The following is a 23,578-nucleotide window of genomic DNA, read 5'->3' on the forward strand; positions in this document are numbered from 1 at the left end:
ACTTTGATATGTAATAGGCATCTCAAATCTAAATATTCTGAATAAAATCTGCTTTTTCCCTAGTCTCCCCCACGTCAATACATGGCACAACCCAATAGCTCAGTTCAAAATTCTGGACTCATTCTTGATTTCTCCTTTCTTCTCACTCCCATTTCAGCAAGACCTGTTGGCCCTGTCTCCAGATTGAATGCTTACCCTCTTCTCTGCTACTCCTCTTTAGTCTAAGCCTCCTCATCTCCAGTGTGACCTGCCACAGAGCCTCCTACTGATCCATTTGGCTCTACTCTTGACCCTCAAGACTTATTCTCTATGCAGTTGCAGAACAATCCTTTAAAAACATAATCAGATCCCATTATTTCCCCACATAAAACCTCCTGTGACACTTTAAGTAAGAAACAAGCTTATTTTACCATGGCCCATGTGTCCCTAAGTCACCTCATGCCCCACAATTCCCCTCCCTCACAACACTCAGACTGTTACACTCTAACTCCTCTCTAATTTTCTTACCCACTACCATATTTTTTCCTACCTCAGGACCTTTTCACCTCTGTCCTGAAGTTTTCAAATGGCTAGTGTCCTTGTGACCATTCAATCTAAGTGGGCCTCTTACTTTCAATCACTCTCCAACCCATCTGACCTGTTGTATTTTATTCAAAGTACTTTCACTCCCTGAAATTAACTTTATCAGTTATTTGATCCCTTTTTTTATCATCTGCATCTTCCCACCAGATTGTAAATTCCTTGAGAGCAGAGAATGTGTCCACAAATATCTATCCTATCTCCTAAAAGAGTGCCTGACACATAGTAGGCACACAATGAATGTTTGTTGAATGAATTAATGAATAAAGGTGAAATATCCATGGCATTTTTTCTGCTTATACAATTAAAAATATTTTCTTCATTGTATTGTTCCCCATATGAGCAACCAAATAGCTAGAGGTTTAATACTGTCTTCATAAAAATAAACCCTATATGCCAGGAAGTGTACTATACTCTGGGAATACAAAAATAAACATAGTTTCTATCTCCCAGGATTGTGTAACCTGGTGAGTGTAATATTCAAGTGAAAAGATTACAGTAATGAAATACGTGGCTTAAAAAAATATGTGGCCATACTGAACTCACCCTGCAGAAGTCAGGGATGGATGGCTTCATCAGGGAAGTGATCATTTGAGCTGAATTTGGAAGGATGAGTAGAATTTTTCCAGGTGGATGAGACAGAAAAGAAGGGAACAGTATTCCCCAGACAGATAAAATAGTATGCGCAAGGACACAGTGGTCAGAAAAATTATGGAGCATTGAAACAACAATCAGTTACTCAAGTGTGGACCATAGGTGTAGTAGGGTGAGGAGTGGTGAGAAATGAAATTCGGTGAGAGGAGGAGTCAATTGATGAAGACATGCTAAGGAATTGGATTTGCACCTGCAAAGCAATGGCTGATTTTGAGAAGGGAGATAACATAATCAGATTTGCTTAACAGAAAGATCAGCATTCCTTCAGGATGGCAAAGAATGAGTTCGAAGACTAAAAGACTGGGCTCACAGAGAGGAGTTAGAGTTCTCGGTAAGAAAAGGGCTGAGTCAAACTCTAAGGAACACCAGCTTTTAAGGTTTCTTTCCTGGCCAGAGAAACAGGAATCCAACCAGGAGAGAGCAGCATCACAGAAGCTAGCTTTGGTGAGTTTAGTTTTGTTTGCTTTCAGATCAGAGATGGCAGAGCATGTCTGAATGCTAGGGAAGCAATCAGCAGAGAAGAAGGAGTTGACTATGCAAGAGAAACAGATAAACATTTACTTATATTTATCATGTAGACCTAGCCTGAAATTTATTGAACTTCATAATGATGAAGAATGGAGATTATCTTTTGATACTTCCTGGGGAAAATGTTTTAAGTTTTTCTAAATTCAACTCATTTTTTAAAAATATTTTTTTTAGAATGCATCAGGGATTTATGCTGAAATAGATGGAGCCAAAAATGAACTACAGGGAAAGCTATCCAATCTAAGTAACCTCAGTTATAGTTTAGTCCAAGAAGCTGTTGACCATGCACAAAATCTTCAACAAGAGGCCGATGAACTAAACAGGTAATAATATCCTGGCTTGAGAAATGCAAATATCTACATGGGCTGATTAACTTATTTTTATTCATTTCCATATGCCAGAGTTATTGGGATTCAGTGTTAGCAGGTTGGTTTGAGGGTCAGGTTTGCTTTTTTATTTGTTTATTGATGGGCAGTCTGAGAACCAATCACTGTTTATTGTAATCACTTCGGGGAGACAGTTTTTCAAATTAAAAAAAAATCTGTCAGATCACAGACCTGTGTTTGGTGTGAGGGGATTTCTGTTTCATAATTATTAATGCATTTTTCAATATATTTTTATTGGTATCAGAGAGGAAGGGAGAGGGAGAGAGAGAAACATCAATGATGAGAGAGAATCATTGATTGGCTGCCTCCTACATGCCCCACACTGAGGATCGAGCTCACAACCTAGTCATGTGCCCTTGACCAGAATCGAACCCTGGACCCTTCAGTCTGCAAGCCGATGCTCTATCCACTGAGCCAAACTGGCTAGGGCTATTAATGCATTTTTCTTAGAGGCATAACTTGCAAAATATCAAATAAATCAGATCCCTTTACAAGGTCTAAATCTACCATAATTGCCTATTTACTTCATTGGCAGTATTAGCTTTCCATACTCAAGTTTCTTAAGTAAAGCTGGTTGGAAGTTGATAATACAACTGACTTCTGGTAAATACTCTCATTACTCTACACTGCCCCAACTGGATCTATTTGATTTCAACACCTGTTAAGAGAAAAATCAATGGACATTTTTTCCTCGTAGCATTTAGAAGAGAGTCATGCACCCTTTGGGCACTCAATTCATGTACATTGAAATGTACTGAAAGATTGGAATTGAATTCATGGCCTTGAAATAATAGATAAATAATGAGATAATTACAGAGAAAGGACTGCAAATTCGGCCATTAGAAATAAGAATCAGTCAAGGTCATGAACAACATAAGAACCAATAGTAACTTCTGTTTAAAACTTAAATCACCTTTTTATTCCTGACTGCCAAAAATTTCAATATCCTACAAATCTCCTGAGAATTGAGAGAGAGGGAGAGAGAGAGAAGTGGGGGAGAAAAGGGGTGTGTGTGGAGGGGAGGGAGACAGGTCTTGTCAAGCCTTGGTGTGTTATATCCAGCTGTGTCATGCTCCCAGGAAATATGCTTTTGATAAAGCCAATAAAATGGAACTTGGCTAAAAGATGCTTTGGATAATGTGCTGCATCAGTAGAATGTTATTTTGAGACCCACCCCTGTGCGCTCTTCAAATTCTTTGGTCATTGTAATGGCCATCCTCCTGACTGGGAACCCAGCACACCCTTCCCTAAACGCTGCTGTGGCAAGCAGTGTCCCAGCGCGATTCTAAGTTATCACATGCTTTGCATGAAACATGATGGGGAACATCAACCACCCTGAAACCCTTTTGTGTTTAGGATATATCTGATTAAATATATGCAGGGAACCATCCAAATTTATAGACATATTTCCTTCAAAATGTGAATATACCTCAATATCTATCTGGGTACCCAATGATCTGCATGTTGTGCCTCAAAAAAGAGATAAACATAATTCATCAAGAAGCTCCCATTTCAAAAACACGTTCTATTTTGATGTAGTACCTGTTTTGTGCCTTGTAATGAAAACAAGTAACAAAGGCTTTGTTTCAAGGTCTTAGGTACATCTTCTTACCACTCTAGCAACATTTTAAAATATTAATACATATTTATAAAATTATATTCCTTTTATCCTTTAAAAAAAAACTTACTCAGGTTTTACTTTCTGAGCAATTTCTAAGAACAAGGGGTTCTGGGGAGGAAGAAATGGCAAGATCAGAATGACCTCTGCAGAGCAGGGCTGCATTACGACTTTCATGGGCCCTGGGTTCTTTTGCCTCTGTGGGCCCCTTCCTCCATAAAAGGTTAAAAATTATATGGCAAGACTGCCTTAATATAAAAACAAATGTTATCACTGTCCTCCCTACTAAGTCAGCCCTGGTGTGGAGGAGCCAGGAAAGTGACTTGAACAAAAGAGAAGGATGTAGCCAAAGAAATGCAGAGGAAGTCACTCTAGCCTTAGAGAGCATGCAAGACCTGAGGCTGGATGCAGAAGGCTGAGAAACAATTGACTGAGCTCACCAGGTCAGGGCATTTGAAGAGATGAGCCAGCATGACATCTGCAATCTCATATACTGGGTGACAGAGAATCTTCTGGAAGTTACTGATGAATTAAGGCAGTGGTTCTCAACCTTCTGGCCCTTTAAATACAGTTCCTCATGTTGTGACCCAACCATAAAATTATTTTAGTTGCTACTTCATAACTGTAATGTTGCTACTGTTATGAACCATAATGTAAATATCTGATATGCAGGATGGTCTTAGGCGACCCCTGTGAAAGGGTCGTTCGACTGCCAAAGGGGTCGTGACCCACAGGTTGAGAACCGCTGATTAAGGGGTACTACTCACCAGTGCTTGGAACTGAGAGAAAAAGGTGGAACTGGTGGATTTAAAATTGAGACAAATAACTGAGCATAAGCTGCAGAAAGGTGGGGGGGGGGCATTTATGTCATAGAGGAAGAAGTACGTGTCAATAAAATGAATTATTGACTAGCTTGGAATTCCAATTCAGGAAATACCTTAGGTATAAAAATAAATCCTGATGTTTACTGGGCGCCAGGCATGGTGCCAATCATTTCACACATTTTGTCCCTGTGTAGCTCACATCAATCCTCTGAGGCATATGCTGTTATCAGCACCTATAGGATTGTTCAGTGCATGATGGGTACTCAATCAATGTTAGATGAACCTTACAGAGGCCAGGAAGGGGCAAAGGCAAAGAACATGGTATATAGGGCGGGGGAGGAGGGGGCATGAATGGAGATGTGTGCTTAAGGGAGGCAGCCAGGCCTCAGGAGTGAGACAAACCCTCTCTCAGAGCCTCACTTGCTTCTATGGAAAGGGAATAATAATATCTAGGTCATGGATGTGCTAAGTATTAAAAACATAATATATGTTTAAAAAACATAATCTATAGAAGAGGGCTAGCCCAGTGTCTGTCCATAGATGCCCCATGCATGTTATTTCCCTTCTCAAGGAAAAATATGGTCTGTTATGTGAGGGAAATAGGGCCATGCAAGAAAAAAGGAAAGAGCCCTAACCGGTTTGGCTCAGTGGATGGAGCGTCGGCCTGCGGACTGAAGGGTCCCAGGTTCGATTCCGGTCAAGGGCATGTACCTTGGTTGCGGGCACATCCCCAGTAGGGAGTGTGCAGGAGGCAGCTGATCGATGTTTCTCTCTCATCGATGTTTCTAACTCTCTATCCCTCTCCCTTCCTCTCTGTAAAAAATCAATAAAATATATTTAAAAATAAAATAAAATAAAATAAAAAAGAAAAGAAAAAAGGAAAGTAAGTTTGAATGAATAGTGAATCCAGCTAATGCCTAACACCAGGCTGAGGCTGTGCACCTCTCTGAGAGCCTTGGTTTCTTTTATGGGAAGGGAATAGCAATAGGTAAGGAGTAGATGGGGATGACCGGGTTCATTCCTCTGCCTGACCGCCAAGCATAAACTCTTGCTTGAAGAGGGGTAGAGGGCTGTTTTTAACTCATCATTTCCTTTTCCTGTGGCTGCTGCCAGGCAGGCAGCTGCCATGGAGCCACAATAGGATGGTTTTGTGGTCACCAAAGGCAGGGGAATGCAAAGGAGATGAGCCTCTAGGAAATGAGTTTAGGAAAACCTTGTCAAGCCAGGTGACTTTGAATAACAGGAAGTGCCTGTGGTCCTGGAAGCATTCCAATCAAGCCCTACAAATGGCCCAGTTTCCCAAAGAGGTGAGATGGAACAATAATGACAAGTTTGTTCATTAACAGGAATTTACACAGTTCAGATGCAAACGGGCTGGTTCAGAAGGCTTTGGACGCTTCCAATGTCTATGAAAACATCGCCAATTACGTTAGTGAAGCCAACGATACGGCAGAGTTGGCTTTGAACATCACTGACCAAATTTACGATGTGAGTATTCTCTTAAAGTTCATTTATATGTTGCCTTTTCCCAGATATGACTTTTCTGTTTTCTAATGTCATCTCTTGGTCTTCCAATGTAACACAAGTGGCAGAAAGAGCAGAACTAAGAAAAGACCATTTTATTTATGTTACCAATGTTTCAATAGTGCAATTTCTTCAAGATGTGCCTAATCCAGACAGCAAATGCCAGTTTTTTGGACAGTTGTTTGAAGCCAAAATTCCTGAATAAAACATATTTAAGACTAGTTCCTGGTGAGGGAGAATATGCTTTATGCAGACATTCATATTTTTTTCCCCCCCCCCCCCAATTTATTTCCAAATTGCAGTTGACATACAATATTATATTAGTTTTGGTGTACAACATAGTGATTAGACATTTATATATGTGTACCTTATGAAGTGATCAACCCTATAAATCTAGTACCCACCTGGCCCCATACATGGTTATTACAATATTATTGACTATATTCCCTTTGCTTTTTTACATCTCCACGACTATTTTTATACCTATTAGTTTTTACTTTTTAATCCCTTTCATCTTTTGATTTTTTTCAACTCAAAAATTATTTGTTGATGGTTTCTACACGACAAGCATTTTGATGAGGCCTTGGCCAGGCGCTATTCTTAGTTTACTGAATTTTCCTCAAAAATCATTTATCTTGAAAATGCGAGGACATTGTTGTCTCATGTTCACCTTTGACCTTGAAAGATGACCTATGAAAATAAAGCTGCATGAATTTTGTTTGGTGTTTAGCAGATAAACTGCATCATTTAAATCACAAATAGCTCTTCTACCATCATTCGTACTTTCTCCACTCTATTCCTTTGTAGGCTGTGAGTGGGATTGACACTCAAATCATTTACCATAAAGATGAAAGCGAGAACCTCCTCAATCAAGCCAGACAACTGCAAACAAGGGCAGATTCCAGTAAGTATCTTCACTTTCCCACCTCCTTCGGGTTTACAGCTGCTTCCCTCCTTTCATGTAATATTTCTGCAGGTAGACAGATTTTAAAATTCTAGGATTAAAGAATAAGTGATATTTCAACTGAATAATACATTAATAGTTTCTGCTCAGAGTCAAGGTGTAACAAAGCAAAGATTAGATATTTTGAAATAAATTGTGGATTAAAACACACACACACACACACACATACACACACACACACACACACACACACCTTTTGCCCTAGCCGCCATGGTCCAGTGGTTAGAGCATTGGTCTGTGCACTGAAGACTACCAGAGTCTCACGTTCCATTGCTGGCCCCAGCCAGGGAGCATGTGGGAGACAACTGGTAGATGTGTATTTCAGATCAGTCTCTCTCTCTCTCCTTCTCTCTCTCTCTCTCTCTCTCTCTCTCTCTCTCTCTCTTTCTCTCTCTTCCCTCTCTCTCCTTTCCCCCTCCCTGCCACTCTCTGTAAAAAATCAATGGGGAAAATATCCTTGGGTGAGGATTAACAAAAAAGCAAAACAGACACACTCACACACACACACACACACACCCCTTTTATATAGTAAAACATGTGGTGGGAATTCTTGATAATCAAATGGACTAATTAATATAAACATCAATTTTTATCGAGATTATGCCATAAAGACACAACACTAAAACTATATTGCACATCATTTATTCTTTCTTGGACAATTCAAAAGTTTCCTTAAAATTTTACCCATGATGACCCATTTGGGTCACCACTGTGAGGGTCAGGAGGATAGGGTACCACAAAGCCGTTTGGTTATTTCTGCTTTCTTGTAGCTTGTGTTTTTCAAAGTTATTGTATTTAGGACAAGCCGAATGGCCATAGGGGAAGAAGCATTTTCAAAGGCTGGTGTTTGCATCTGCTGAAGCAATACCTCCCAAGAGTGGGAGAGGGAGGAAAAAATTAAAGTGAATCATTTTAATCAATTCTGAATCTTAAAAATAATTGAATTGAATAAGAATTTCGCTGAACATTATTCATCACTGACGTAATGAACTCATTTCTAAGGATAGTCGAGCATTGACTAATGAGGTTGGAAATCCATTATCTAGCTAACTTCTAATTACCACCTAAAAACAAAAGGCCAAGCTTGAAACTGAACACTTTATGTAATTTTATCAAAGCAATTAATCTCGAGTATTACTGTGCCTTTTTTTTTTACAAAGAAGTACATAGAAAATAAATGCATTGTTTTTCATATGCAGAATATGAATGTGGTAACTATTTAATTACCACAAAACAACTATTATTTTATGCCAGTCTTGACCATACTCTTTAGAAAAGAGTTACATTAGCAACAGTAAGGAATTCGATGAATAGTAAAATATTTTAAGTAAATGTTGCCATGTCTATGTATTTCTTTTGTTTCATGTTTTGTGAAGACCAGAATATGCAGGTCTTCATGATTCAATGACTTAAATATTTTATTTTCCTCGATAATTTGCAAGGTATTGTCTCAATCCTGTCATTATTGAGTTATTGAACCTCATGAAAGCAATTTTTCTATTTTAGGAATGCTATCCCTTTAAAATTCAATGTTTTATATACAGATAAGTCTCTCTGCATTGGTCTCTTTGAATATATTGTAGATTTTGTCACCTATTTCATGATCTTGCTAGTTAAATCCCTTCATTTATTTATTTGTAAAAGGGACACTGAAGAAAGTTAAGACTGTGTGGTTAAGAACTTGCCTCCCTTTAAACAATACACATGTTTGTGATATACATTTAAATTTCCAAGTTGAGCCATATTCATCTACTGAGTTACATTGTAATTTCAGATTACTGTTAATTTAGATCCAAATGACTTTCAATGATCAATCATCTTCATTTTCTTCCTTTTCTTCATTGTCAAATAATTAATAAACTCAGGAAGCAGCTATTTAAAGAAATCTATTGAATTCATTTGTAAAATAAAAAAATGTTTATGTAAGACAATAAGTTCCAAATAGGACATACTCTTCATGAAACATTTCGTCTTATAAACATCCAGCTCAAAATAGATTTTCTTTCTCCTATTTTTACGAGTTCCAAATACAGAACTAAATATATTATTTCTCAGTATGTCAGCTAGTGTTTTTTGCAGTCAAAGGACCCAAAAGAAAGAGATAAAAAGATTTTTTATATCACAATATTCAAAAAGTGAAGTTAAAAGAGGGAGAGAGAGTTCAATACAACTACAAAATGTTTAAGTCCCTCCTTGAATTCTGGGAAATTCTCAGGCACTACCCAGAGGAAATAAGAAAGAAATGCTTGTACTTTGGTTACATTGTACTTGGTGACAGAGTCAACTAAGCACCACCCATTGTATACCCATTATACACATGTGGGGATAAAAATAACTGAACAATAAACCAAGCATACCAGATTATACAATAAAAAGGAGTAAGTACACCATGAGAGAGTATTTATTTACAAGCCCATTAGAAATAAAGAGAAGTATATAATGGGAAGTAAAAACGGTATTTTTCTGTTTATCAAGAAGCATTATTTCTTTGGTGGTTTGTAAAGTAAACAAAGCATGAACACATTTTTGGGAAGTTGATTCTTCAGTTCAGATGACAAGTTATTATATCCTGACTTTTTTGGATTAGGCCCCAGATAACACAGTTTAGGACTATGCTACAAGCACACTTTCAATAATAATTTTTTAAGAAAAAGACTCTTAAAACTGAAACAAGAACAAATAGAAAATCTGACAGGCTGTCTAATAAATTTAATCAGTAATTAAACCCTCCCCACAAAAGAAATCTCAAGGAATCAATGGGTTCTTCTAAACTTTTAAAGAAAAAATGACATCACTCATATATAAATTCTTCTAGAAAATAGAAGAAGTGGAAATACTCTCTAACTTCCTCTATGAAGCAAACAAAATACCAAATTCTGACAAGGATATTATCAAAAAGGAAAATTTATAAGCCAAATTCTCTCATACCGAGACCAAGTTAAGTTTATTCCAGATTTCAAGGATAGTTTAACATTTAAAACATCAATAGTAACTCACCACACTTACAGAATATAGAAGATTTATATGATCATCTCACTACATGCAGGAAAATTATTTAACAAAATGCCATACCCATTCATATTTTTTAAAAAACTCATAGCAAACTAGGCATAGACTTAAGCTTCCATAATTCAATAAAGAATAATAAAATGATATTCATCAAATTAAAACTGAAATATTGAAAGCTTTCCCACCAACATTGAAAGCAAGACAAGGAAGCCCCACATTACCAATTCAATGGATAAAATCCAGTTTAGTTCTGTGTATACCAATGAGAAATTAACTTTTAAAAATAACACCATTTGCAATACAATACCCAGCAATAAATCTGATGAAAAATGCTAAGATCTCTACATGTAAAACTACAATATGCTCCTGAAAGAAATTAAAGAATTTCTCAATGGAGATCAAATGAGAATTTAGATCTAAAGAAGAATAATTAAAAGTGTGTAAATTAAGAGGAAGATTCAAATTTGTAAAAATGTCAATTCTGCAAAATTTATCTATAGATTTAATATCAGCACTGTATGCAGAATAATTGTAGAATTTATATGGAAATGGGGTAGGGGGCAAGAATAGCCAGCACAATTTTGAAGAATAAAAACAAAGATGAAAGACAAACTGCAGGTATCAAGACTTACAACTCTACAGAAATTAAAACAGAGATACAAAAAATATTTTAAAAATACAGTACTGTATTATTTCCTTTTAATAAAATTTAGAAACAAACACAACTAACAGACAGAGAGAGAATCAGAATAGTGGTCATCTTTGGGTAACCGCAGAATTCCCAGGAAATTGTAAGGGTGCTAAAATAATATTCTATTTTCTTGACCAGGACTCTGGTTATATTTTATGTTTGGTTTAAGAAAATTCATCAAGATGTGCATTTATAATGTGTGCCCTTTTCAAGATGCATGTTGTGTATCAATTAAAATTTTATTAAAACAATTCAGAAAAAAGAATTACTCTTACATAACCAGCCATCACCATAAATCACTCTCATGTCATATTCACAATGCTGCAGATGACTCCATGGTACAATCAGAATTTCTCTTGTTGAAATGGAGTTTTTTCTCCTGGCATTCTGGCCCCACTGGTACTTTTTTCGGCTTCTTCTCCTCAGGCAATGATGAGGCTGTGGCTGACACCAGCAGGCGTGTGGGGGGAGCCGTAGCAAGAAAGAGTAACCTTAAAAGCAGATTAAATGATGCCATTAAGCAACTACAAGCCACAGAAAAAGGTAAGGATCGGACAGAACTTAAGCCTCATCTATTTGTTCACTGGTATTAGATAAACCTTTGAGGAAGATGTAGGTGATTCCTTGCTTATCAACCTTTTTATAAATAAACTAGGGGCCCGGTGCACGAAAATTCATGCACTCAGGAGGGTCCCTCAGCCCGGCCTGCACCCTCTCACAATCTAGGACCCCTCGGGTAGGGTCCCTAGCCCTGGCCTGAGATCAGCGCCTATCAGGGCTTTCTTTCCCCCAGCTGCAGGCAGCTGGCCCCACCCCCGCCACTGCCACTGCTTGCCATCTGTGCAGAGCTTCCCCACCCCCACCACCGGTGGCCTCCCTCTGCAGGCAACAGGCATGGGGTGCAATGGCTTGACTGGCCTGGGCCTCCCTCTGCGAGGCGATCGCTGGCCAGCCACACCTGCCACAGAGTCGCCGCTGGTAGCCTAGGACTCCCTCTTTCTGTGCTAGGGGGTGAGGCCAGCACTGTGAGAAGACGTCTGCCTACCTGATTGCCCCTAACCACTCTGCTTGCCTGCCTGCCTGATCACCCCTAACCGCTTGCTTGGGAGCGGATCCAGGCCAGCGATGGGCTGTGGTGGTTCTGGTCTCTGGTCATTCTGGTCATTATGCTTATGGTGGCTGGCCTTTTATTATATAGGATATTGTTTTCTGATGACAAAAGAAACTATGTTCATTACACACACACACAAAAACAAAATTCTTGAAAACTACACCATCTAAGGGTGACCATTAAATTTGAGAGAATTTTCCTCCAATTTTGTGTGTGTGTGTGTGTGTTGTTTTCCTCAAATCATACTGCTTTTACGCACTGTTCAGTAACCTACTTTGTTATGAACATCCAAATATGGTTATTGGGTTTCTCTGGCCCCAACTGTAAACAGCTGCCCTCTGTTACATGCCACATCCTTTTTATAGTGAAGCAGGGAGACCAGTGAGCAAAATAGAGAAACAAGGGCCCTCATCTTGCCTAATCTGAGACCACAGTGGTATTTTAGAAAGACATGATTGGAAGCAGATGTGAGAGCTAAAACAGGACCACAGGGAGTGGATGCTTTACTACACGATCACGTCCAGCCACAGTGCTCCAGCACACCCAAGCCCTGCCGGAGAGTGTCACCCACGGGCAGTCCCTGTGGCCAGTACCATCAGGGCTATCACATGCTAGGCTCTAGGCCAGTGATGGCGAACCTTTTGAGCTCGGCGTGTCAGCATTTTGAAAAACCCTAACTTAACTCTGGTGTCCTGTCACATATAGAAATTATTTGATCTTTGCAACCATAGTAAAACAAAGATTTATATTTTTGATATTTATTTTATATATTTAAATGCCATTTAACAAAGAAAAATCAACCAAAAAAATGAGTTCGCGTGTCATAGGTTCGCCATCACTGCTCTAGGCTGTGTTTTACCCACATTATCTCACGTGGGAAAGTATCACCCTAACTAACCTTTAGGCTGCTGTGAACCCCGAGGCTTGTCAAGGTTACGGAACTTGCTCCAAAAGGCACAGTTCCAAAAGAAGCAAACCCAGGATTCAACGCTACTTCCACCAGAGTTCAGAGCATATACAGTTGAATTAAATGTTTCTTCACTTTTAAAAAACTGAAGCTACAACCCGTCCTGAGTCATTTTTAATTGTTTTTGTTACAGAAATAATACATGAGCATTTTAGAAAATAGAGAAGAAAAGAAAGAACAAGGGAAGAAAAATATTTTATAATCTCATACCTAGGAAAAAGAGCATTTTGCTGTAAACATATTACTTTATATATGTAGATTTTTAATGAAGTTGAATTTCAAAATATATTTTAAATTTGCTTTTCTTATTCAAAAATATCTTTCCTTACCAATTTACTTCTGTATTAGAGCATCATTTTTATGGCAAAAATTGTTCCACATAGAAGAAAGTGATATTTACTATCAATTTAAGACACAAACATATTATGAGTTATCTCTCATATGAATTTTCTGTGGCTTTCTCACCAGGTCTCTAACCTGAACAAATACTAATTACTTTTTCATTTACCTCTCACTAGAAAGTGTTCTAAATGCACTACGTGATTTTAATGAGACTCTAGAGCAGTGATGGCGAACCTTTTGAGCTCGGCGTGTCAGCATTTTGAAAAACCCTAACTTAACTCTGGCGCCGTGTCACATATAGAAATTTTTTGATATTTGCAACTATAGTAAAACAAAGATTTATATTTTTGATATTTATTTTATATATTTAAATGCCATTTAACAAAGAAAAATCAACCCAAAAAATGAGTTCGCGTGTCACCTCTGACACGTGTGTCATAGGTTCGCCATCACTGCTCTGGAGTCTTCCAAGCTCACTTATTAATACTGCTTACAGTAGTCTTGTGCACCTAACTTACATCATAATGAACATATGTTTAAATATCTTCGTTTGGCTTAAAAGCTCAACATTTAATAAGGTCTGTGTCACCCAGTGAATAAATGGATGTTAATGTTCCCACCAAATGCCCTGCTTCTCTGCAAAGTGAGTGTCCTTGTGCTCTGTGTGAAGGTGACGCTCAGCAGCGCCTGAGTCAGTCCAAGCTGGTCACCGAGGAGGCGAACAGGACGACGATGGGAGTCCAGCAGGCCACCGCCCCGATGGCTGACAACCTCACCAACTGGTCACAGAGCCTTCAAAAGTTTGACTCTTTTGCTTACAACACTGCAGTGGACTCTGCCAGAGATGCAGGTATCCCTTAGAAATTTCTCAGTTTGCATCCAGTTGAGGAACTGGCCATTGAACTCTACACACACTTTAAGAAGTTTTCTTCTTTTGGGTTTCAGATTGGAATACTGTAGAAGTTAGCTTACAAAAGGAGAAAAACTTTTGCTTAGTTTGTCTATCAATATGTGTGTGTACATATGAAATATATATATATTTCACATAAACACTAAATAGATTGGTTAAGAGTCATGACTATCTTCTATGTAAAATATGGTAGCATTTGTTTTTGTTAATGTAAGCCTGATTCTTTCAGGAAGAAGGTCAATCACATGTTAGAGTAAATAATCTTTACAATCTTGCTTTTAGGAAAACATTTGCTAAGCAGCATTGATTTTACTAAAGAGCATTACTTTATCCTTATCCCCCCAAATCAGGCTATTACCAACAAGTACTGAATATGGCCAAATATAACGGAAGCTTCTCACTAAGAAGACAGTTTGTTGGCTAACTTGAGCACAAATTTATAGCAATGAAAAGGAGATACTTAGATGCCCACCTCATTTAGTTAGTTACATATAGATGTTAAAATCACATATTACTTGAGAAGTTTTTTCCAGTCTCATATTTTTTAAAAATGTATTTAGTGAGTTTTAGAGAGATAGGAAAGGAGAGAGATATAGAAATATCAATGAGAGAGAAACATCTATCGGTTGCCTCCTATATGGCCCCCAACGACAACCGAGCCCACAACCTGGGCAAGTCCTGACCAGGAATCGAACCAGCAACCTCTTGGTGCATGGGTCAATGCCCAACCACTTCTCTGAGTACTTCCTTGTCTCCTCCGTCTGCCTCCACCTCTGCTGGGACTGCTGTAGCAGCAGTGTGACCTGTGAATGAGCATCCGGGGAAACAACCTCTCCACCTTCTTTTGCCCAGAATTTTTAAAGCTGTTATATCAGTAGTATTATAAATGCGAACAACCTGTGTGTGGTGTGTGGTGAGAAAACATCTGCATATTAATTGTGGATGCTGCCCTTCAGACATGTGCTTTATAAATCAGCTTGTTCTACATACATTTATAAATCGATATGTGCTGTAAATGTCACAAAAGAGGAATTAATTATGCCTTGGGCTTAACTATTAATTTTGCAGGATTAAAAATAATTTCTTATAGTTCTACCAGAAGTAATCATGTGTTTGTTTCTTCACCTCATTCCTGGAATGTAGTCAATAATGAGATATTTACACAAGTGATTAATTTTTATTAACTACAGTAAGAAATTTGACAGAGGTTGTCCCTCAGCTCCTGGATCAGCTTCGCACAGTGGAGCAGAAGCAGCCTGCAAGCAACGTTTCCGCCAGCATCCAGAGGATCCGAGAGCTCATTGCTCAGACCAGAAGTGTTGCCAGCAAGGTAAGCCATGAAAAGACTCATTATCATTCATCACTGGGAGACAATGAGAATATGAAGAGCAGCTCCCAGGTCCATAGTTCTCAGCTCCCTCTGTTCATCAGAATCACATGAAGAGCTTTGAAAACTAAACCCTTTCCTGGTCCCAAGCTCAAAGCCACACATCAGGCTCTCAAGAGAAAGGGTTCAGCACCTGTATTTTCTTAAAGCTCCCCAGGGATTCTAAGGCATAGCCACGACTTAAGACCACACACTTAACCTAGTCAACATGGTTTATGCAACAAAAGAAATCAAGTGAAGCCAACCACAAAAAAGACACAATTATTATTATTATTATTCATTTTAACAGTTGTTTTAGTGCAATTGCTATATGGAATAATCTTGCCCATCTATCTCTTCAAAGAATTTTCTGGTATAACACAGAGGATTGTGTTGTACACAGAGCTTTTACTGACCCCTCCACAGGCTTAACTGAGGAATCACATATCAGCTAAACTGAATAATCTCAAAAAAGGCCCTATTCTGAGATGCTTATACAGAAGCAACACTGCAACTGGTATAACTAGCACTAGTGTTGGTAGGAACATAGCCTGACACAACAATTAACATTTTGGTGTGGTGAAACAGGGCTTGTTCTTAGCCTTCTTTTTTTTTAATCTTTATTGTTGAAAGTACTACATATGTCCCTTTATCCCCCCGCCGACACTGACCTCTTCTAGCCTGCCCCTGCCCCCACCCTCAACCCCCGACCCCTACCCCAGACCTCACCACCCTATTGTCTGGGGCCATGGGTTATTCATATCCTATATAATAAAAGCCTAATATGCAAATCGACCAAACAGCAGAACAACCGGTGGGACAACCAGTAGCTATGATGCTCTCTGACCACCAGGGGGCAGCTGCTCAATGCAGGAGCTGCCCCCATCCCGCAGGCCCTGACCCAGCCATGGGGGGGCTGGGGGAGAGGCAGGGCCAGCAAGCTGGCGGTGCCAGGCCAGCCAAGGCAGGTACCAGCAGGGGCCCCCAATAGCCCCACCAGTCACCCCGCAGATCGGCCCTGATTGCCAGCCAGGCCTAGGGACCCTACCGTGCACGAATTTTGTGCACCAGGCCTCTAGTATGCATATAAGTTCTTTGGTTGATCTCTGCCTACCCACCCACCCTCCCCCACCTTCCCTCTGAGATTCTTTTTAATTTGTTCTTTATTGATTTATAGACCAGCAACATTTTTTACAACCAAATTATATTATGTTATTTTCTCAATTGAGAATTGGCCTGAACAGACTATTGGCCCAAATTACTTACAGAAAAAAAGAGTTAGAATTCAATTATTTTGTAGCAGAGGGAGATAATGATTGTTAAATATACCCACCTTTTAAATGATATATGGTAATTGATTTCACACCACAAATTACGTTTTTTAGATACCTTGGAGAACATTTCAAAAAATGTTTATCATCAAGAAATGGCATTTCCAAAGCTAAGTTTTCTTTGAGTCCTTTCTGGTAGTTTTATTCATATGGAGTAGAATTTGGGGGCCTTAAAAACCTAAAACCATTTTCTAAAGAGAGTCTTGGCAATGACTTTGGAACCCACGAGGCTCCTTAAAGTGAGATCTTCCTGTGTAGATAAGACATCCTTCTCTGACTCCCAATTTTTATGTTAATCCCACACAGTGTGATGGTTTATTAACACGCATTAATGTTTAACCAGCTGGCAACATAAGACAGCTGTACTGTAGGCACCTGGTAATATAATCTTGAGCTCACTCACCATCAGTATTAACCAAATCAATATTAATTAATTGATGTAAATACATCCAATCATTGAGAAATATTTGCATAAATGGCATGGATATACATAGTCTTATCTTCTTCTGAATACTCTGAAAATCACCTCAAATCCATTTAGCATATCATACTGGGCCTCTTAGAAATGCATTTACTGAATTGTGCTTTCTTGTGATGCCTTTCTGCGAATCATTATAAGACACATATTCATGAATTCGTTCTTAGAATTATTGTAATGATAGAGCCAGGCACTAGAATGCATTTTATAGTTATTGTCTTATTTCATTCTCACAACAAACTTATTGTCCTCATTTTACAGATGAGGAAACTGAAGGTTAAGTGATTGTTTGAGCTACATGGCTAGTAAGCGGGAGAGCCAGCTTTCAAGACCCTGTTTCAGATTTCAAAGCTGGGTCTAGGCCCCTCTCAACTGTCCATATGCAGTCAAGGGTGTTGCTTACAGCCTCACCCCATGCCCCTCTTTTAAAGATCCTGGGGAAAAATTCTTAACTGTACTAGTACCCAGTGTTAGTTATACTTCTGATGAATTCATTGTTGTTAATCTTATAGGTCTTGTGAATTGTATAACTAAGTATCCCTTCAAGCTGCTTAGTTCACCTCAATCAAGTATGTAGTTCATTGTGGAATTCCTATGGATCCTTGTTCTTAGACTTACTTCGTCACCGTGTTTTAAACTTAAACTATTATATTACAATATGCCTTAAATCCTTTGATCGAGGAGGTGAGGACATAAGCAAATGAAGCATGGAGGAGAGGAGAGCTCAGAGGCCCCATCAGGAATAAGGGAGAACCACTGAGAACCATGCCCATTTCTGCAGCGTACTTTTAATGAAATGATTTTGTAACTCCAGATCCAAGTCTCCATGATGTTTGATGGCCAGTCTGCAGTCGAAGTGCACCCTAAAGCCAGGATAGATGACTTAAGGACCTTCACATCCCTGAGCCTATACGTGAAACCTCCTGTGAAGCAGCCAGAACTGGCTGGGATTGCAGATCAGTTTATCCTATATCTCGGAAGCAAAAACGTAAGAGCATGAGGTTTTATTTATATTTTTCATTTGTTGGGTTTTTTTCTAATTTTCAATGACAGTTTACATTCAATATTATTTTGTATTTTTTGCGTTTTTTTTCCCTTATTTTTCAATGACAGTTTACATTCAATATTATTTTGTATTAGTTTCAGGTGTACAGCACAGTGGTTAGATAATCATATACTTTACAAAGTGTTTCCTCCAATATTCTTAGTACTCACCTGACACCATACATAGTTAACACAATATTATTGACTATCCAGTACCCACCTGGCACCATACATAGTTAGCACAATATTATTGACTATATTCCCTATGCTTGACTTTACACCCTTGTGACTAGTTTGTAACTACCAATTTGTACATCTTAAAAAGAGAGAATACTCTTAAAAGAAAAAATTTGTGCTTTTCCTTTGCCTTACAACAAAGCTACCCTATCCCAACGACAAAATTCCCATTCCAAAAACTCAAAAAGTATAGGTCATTTTAGTGCCAAGACTAAAGTAGTGATTTAAAGGCAAGTAATTCCTTTTGTGTGGGATACTTCTTGGCTTGCTTTATATCAGCCTCACACTGCTATCTCTGAGGACTCTGAAAGTAGCATTTCAAAGACTTTCAGAGTACAGAGGCCTATTATGTTTGAAGATGCGTAACAATTGGTATTGGCAGATTTCATTATATCCCTGCTTAACTAAACAAGGTTAGCACATCTCGGCAGCCATCAAATGTCCATAAGCCTACAGTTGCTTGCCTCCCTGTCCAGATGCACTTGGACAAGGCTGGGATGTGGTAGTGGGGTGGGGACAGCAGACTTATGCAGCCACAGGGAGGATGGAGAGGAAGAGATGCTGCGCAATCTATCAGGAACTTTGGTTATAATTCAGAACAGACATGCCTGGATACAGCCAAGTATTGGAATTGCTATTGTCCTTTAAAGAAATGAAAACAAAAGATGATGTTCACTCACTTGTATTTTATTTAAGTGACTTATTGACATTTCAGGCCAAAAAAGAGTATATGGGTCTTGCAATCAAAAACGATAACCTGGTGTATGTCTATAATTTGGGAGCTAAGGATGTAGAGATTCCCCTAGACTCCAAGCCTGTCAGTTCATGGCCTGCTTACTTCAGCATCGTCAAGATTGAAAGGTAAAGTGAATGCATGACACAGGACTGTGTGCACATTTTATAACACACACACACACACACACACACACACACACACACACCACTCACAGTCTTTCTAGACTTCTTTCCAAATACCTTATTGAAAAACAAAAGGTTAGAAAAATAGACATCATTTTTAAAAAGCAATCTGATTATTAGATTTTTTATCTGGTCTATCCATGAATTAATTTCGAGATGGAATGTCTTCTTTTTTCCCTTCCCATTGATTGCTGACATTCTATAACTGCTTATGAGAGTGACAAAAACCAAATCACCAGTTCTGTGACAAGGAAACATTAACATTTTGACATTAAAAAAGATGTATTTTCTATAAATTATCAGGCTAATAAAGAGTAACAATTCTTCATCTCAACAGGGTAGGAAAACATGGAAAGGTGTTTTTAACAGTCCCAAGTCTCAGTAGCACTGCAGAGGAGAAGTTTATTAAAAAGGGGGAGTTTGCAGGGGATGACTCCTTGTTGGATCTGGACCCCGAGGACACTGTGTTTTATGTTGGTGGTGTGCCTTCAAACTTCAAGGTAAGCTCTCCAGCTATATTTTGACTTATTGCAAATCTACAGTGATTGTTTTCAAAAGTCTGTAAGACCTACAATGATTTGGGCATGGGATAGAAATCTTGATATTTTAAGAAAGAGGTTACTTAGTAGGTAGTAGATTTCTGAGCCAGGATCTATAAATCTGGTCTCTGCTACCCACATTTTCACAGTGTCAGATGCATTCAAGCTTTAGGTAACACTGGTCTATCAGTTCATTTTATTCTGACACATGAGTAAGTAATTAATAGTATTCCCACCTACTGCAGAAGTAGCTGTACTTTCTGAGTTTGTATCTGGCCTTCAGGCTCACAGATGATAGGCTCAAAAATTTAGTTATCTCAACTAATATAAGTATAAAATAAAATATAAAGGGGGGGTGAGATCTAGGGAGGAGTGTGAGACCTAATGAAAGGCAAATAAAGGAAAGGACCAAGAAAACAGTTGATTTAGGATTCGATTCCAGAACTGTTATTTACTAGTTATAGGCACATTATTAAGCCTCAGAATTACTTCCTCTTTATATGAGAACAGAAATAATTACTTCACAGAACTGGTGTAAGGATCAACTTGGGTCATGAATTCACTGTCCAATGTGTAACTGGCACATAGTATATGCTCAATAAATCCCACCCTCTCTGCTAAGATATGTACAATGGAAAAATCATGATGGATATAAATGATTTGGCATAGAGTAGATGCAAACTTAGGGCTAGAAAGATATTTATACCAATGGACAAATCTTCTGGGCTTGCTGTTTGTTTCATTGCCTGTTCTGTGTGGCCCAGGTGAAATGTGATCCTGGGACAATTGACTTTGCTTTGTCTGTTGCACAGCTTCCTGCCAGCTTAAACCTGCCTGGCTTCCTTGGCTGCCTGGAATTGGCCACTTTGAATAATGATGTGATCAGCTTGTACAACTTTAAGCACATATATAATATGGATACCTCCAAGTCAGTGCCCTGTGCCAGGTAAGGAAGTGTTAGGAGTGCTGAAGACTTTGCTAACCATGAAAGAGCATCAGGGAGACACATGTGGGTCATTATTCAGGTTCCCAATCTTTTCTTGGGGGAAACCAGTTTGGAAACCGATAATAGTCATACTCTCAAAACACTTTTTAGGTTTTCTCTGCCATAGATGAATATGCACAATTATAAAAAGATAACTCGTTTGTAGCTTTGATTTTGGATTCCAGAGACTGAGATTTCACTAGAGACTTCTGTTGTCTTAGCACAAAGGTTAGAGAAGAAATCTATTAAAAACAATTCATTTAACTTACCAATAAATGCCTCTTTATGTCACCCATGCAGACATCACGACTTCATTTAAATGCTGGAAGGCCCAAGGAAGATGTCATGAGATGGGTTAAAAGGGCCTCACTTGAGAAGCATGTCATTGTAATGTTTATATGGTCCTTGCATTTTTATTTCAGAGATAAACTGGCCTTTACTCAGAGTCGGGCTGCCAGCTATTTCTTCGATGGCTCTAGTTATGCCGTGGTGAGGGATATCACCAGGAGAGGGAAATTTGGTCAGGTGACTCGTTTTGACATAGAAGTTCGAACACCAGCTGACAATGGACTTGTGCTCCTGATGGTCAATGGAGTGAGTAATAACAAAAGTGCTACATTTTCTTTATTTCCTTTACTTTCTGCTATGCATATTTCTAGGAACCTTCCAAGGTTGTGTCATGCCATCAAACTAAAGTTTTAGTTTAGAAATCAAACGTGGATTATTTCCTTCAGTGAAGTGATGTCAGCAATAAGTAAAGCAGCCCTAAGACGCATTTCTCTGCACTGCAGTTTTGGGTGTATATTAAATATATCCTCTTTAATATACTGAAGGAATTTTGAAGAAAATCAGTGCCAAAAATTAGGGAAAGCTGTGTGTCTATGGAAATTTAACACTGACTTTTTAAATCATATGCCCTAATCAGTAAAAAAAAGATTTGCATGTCTACTATATATGTATGTGTATATATACATATAAACATTTCTTTATTAGTGATTTGCATATGCCATATATGGATATAACACATAAACTCGGAATAAAAGACAATTTATATAAAGATAGTATTGAATAAAAATAAATGTTATTTTAAAATAAAGACAAAATCAAATAAAATTATTTTTATTTGTTAATGATACAAAAATTATTGTTAATATCAGTGTTAAAACAATGTAATTAAATATGCTTAAGCATTTTTGAAAGTCTCATTAAACTCTCTGTGATAGAATGATTCAAAAGTCTTCTCCTAAGTCCAGTTTATTTCAATATAATGTTGTTTCTTCACCTATCTTTATTGGACAAGATACCTCATAAAAATAAAACTGTAAGAAGTGTATTATTGGCTTTGTTTACTATATCATGATACCATTTTATCATCTCATTCACCAGTTGGTAAAAGTTGTCTTTGAAATTTGTCTGGTACATTTCCAGCTTTGTTGATGTCAGTCTTACAAGCTGATCAGAAAATAGGTCATTTTGTACACTTTAACAAAGGGGTTTAAGACCATTGGAAATCTTCATTGGAAAGATTTTAAAACAGAAATTTCTTTTAGAAATTTAGAAATTTCTTTCCAGAAGTATTTTAATAGTGCAGACATGAGAGTTTTTATAGGAAGTAAACATTCATTGTGTTCAACAAGTTCACTTAACAATAGAAACATTTCCAAACACATTTTTTTAAAACCATAAATTCAGTGCTTCAAAATAATAAAGAAATTGACTTCTTTTTTAATATCCATATTTGTTGATAATTATTTAAGGTTTTTTTTTACATACCTTGGAATTAATTTTCAGTATCACCAATGTTCCTCTAAAATGAAATGCAATCACATGTATTGGCTTCTTATAGTTTTCAAATTTGCCTACAGAAAAGGCAGTTGAATATATATGGCCTATAATACTCTGTTTTTTAAATTTTTTAAAGGTCATAAGCTAAACATAAAATTTCATTAATTCATAGGGTAAATTAAAAAACAACAGAAGATAGTTGCTTTAAATTGTATATAAATATTAACATTTTGGAATGCTAATATGAAACATAACTGACAAAGTGGATGTACTTGTAATTTTTAAGAACTTCATGAGACAGCCTTACTCTTCAAACAACTTCAGTAATAAAGAATACAGTGTTATATTTCTCAAATTCAGCTAAATCTGCGCTTTTATAAGAGCAGATGCTCACATCTTATACATCCTTCTCTCTGCAGAGTATGTTTTTTAGCCTGGAAATGCGCAATGGTTACTTGCATGTGTTCTATGACTTCGGATTTAGCAATGGCCCTGTGCATCTTGAAGACACTTTGAAGAAAGCTCAAATTAATGATGCAAAATACCATGAGGTACAAATCTTTGCAATTTGGGTAGTTTTACCTGTTTGATTTGGTTTTGTTTGAACTTATATCTATTGGTCTAATCCAATTGTCAACCTCGATAGGTAGAAAAGTAATTAAACTAAAAGCCTTCACATTTAAAGACTGGCTGAAGGGTTCTCATCTACTTAACTCCAGGATAACATTTGCATCAAAAAGTGGCTTTTTTGGTGATATTGACCTTACTAAGAGTCACTGAAAGGTTCA

General features: G+C 37.9%; 1 protein-coding gene across 1 annotated transcript in view; it reads left to right on the forward strand.

The window, feature by feature from the left end:
• LAMA4 (laminin, alpha 4) overlaps positions 1–23,578 on the forward strand; it is a 139,583-nt gene that overhangs the window by 85,479 nt on the left and 30,526 nt on the right. Inside the window, exons 13-24 of the mRNA XM_014531270.1 lie at positions 1,936–2,084; positions 5,936–6,077; positions 6,921–7,017; positions 11,204–11,320; positions 13,868–14,047; positions 15,298–15,437; positions 18,097–18,270; positions 19,279–19,424; positions 19,819–19,981; positions 20,833–20,966; positions 21,428–21,599; positions 23,210–23,341. Of these exons, the coding sequence (XP_014386756.1) occupies positions 1,936–2,084; positions 5,936–6,077; positions 6,921–7,017; positions 11,204–11,320; positions 13,868–14,047; positions 15,298–15,437; positions 18,097–18,270; positions 19,279–19,424; positions 19,819–19,981; positions 20,833–20,966; positions 21,428–21,599; positions 23,210–23,341 (1,746 nt within the window). The remainder of the gene's footprint in view (positions 1–1,935; positions 2,085–5,935; positions 6,078–6,920; positions 7,018–11,203; positions 11,321–13,867; positions 14,048–15,297; positions 15,438–18,096; positions 18,271–19,278; positions 19,425–19,818; positions 19,982–20,832; positions 20,967–21,427; positions 21,600–23,209; positions 23,342–23,578) is intronic.

Source organism: Myotis brandtii, unplaced genomic scaffold (assembly GCF_000412655.1).
Source record: "Myotis brandtii unplaced genomic scaffold, ASM41265v1 scaffold8, whole genome shotgun sequence".
Classification (NCBI taxonomy): domain Eukaryota; kingdom Metazoa; phylum Chordata; class Mammalia; order Chiroptera; family Vespertilionidae; genus Myotis; species Myotis brandtii.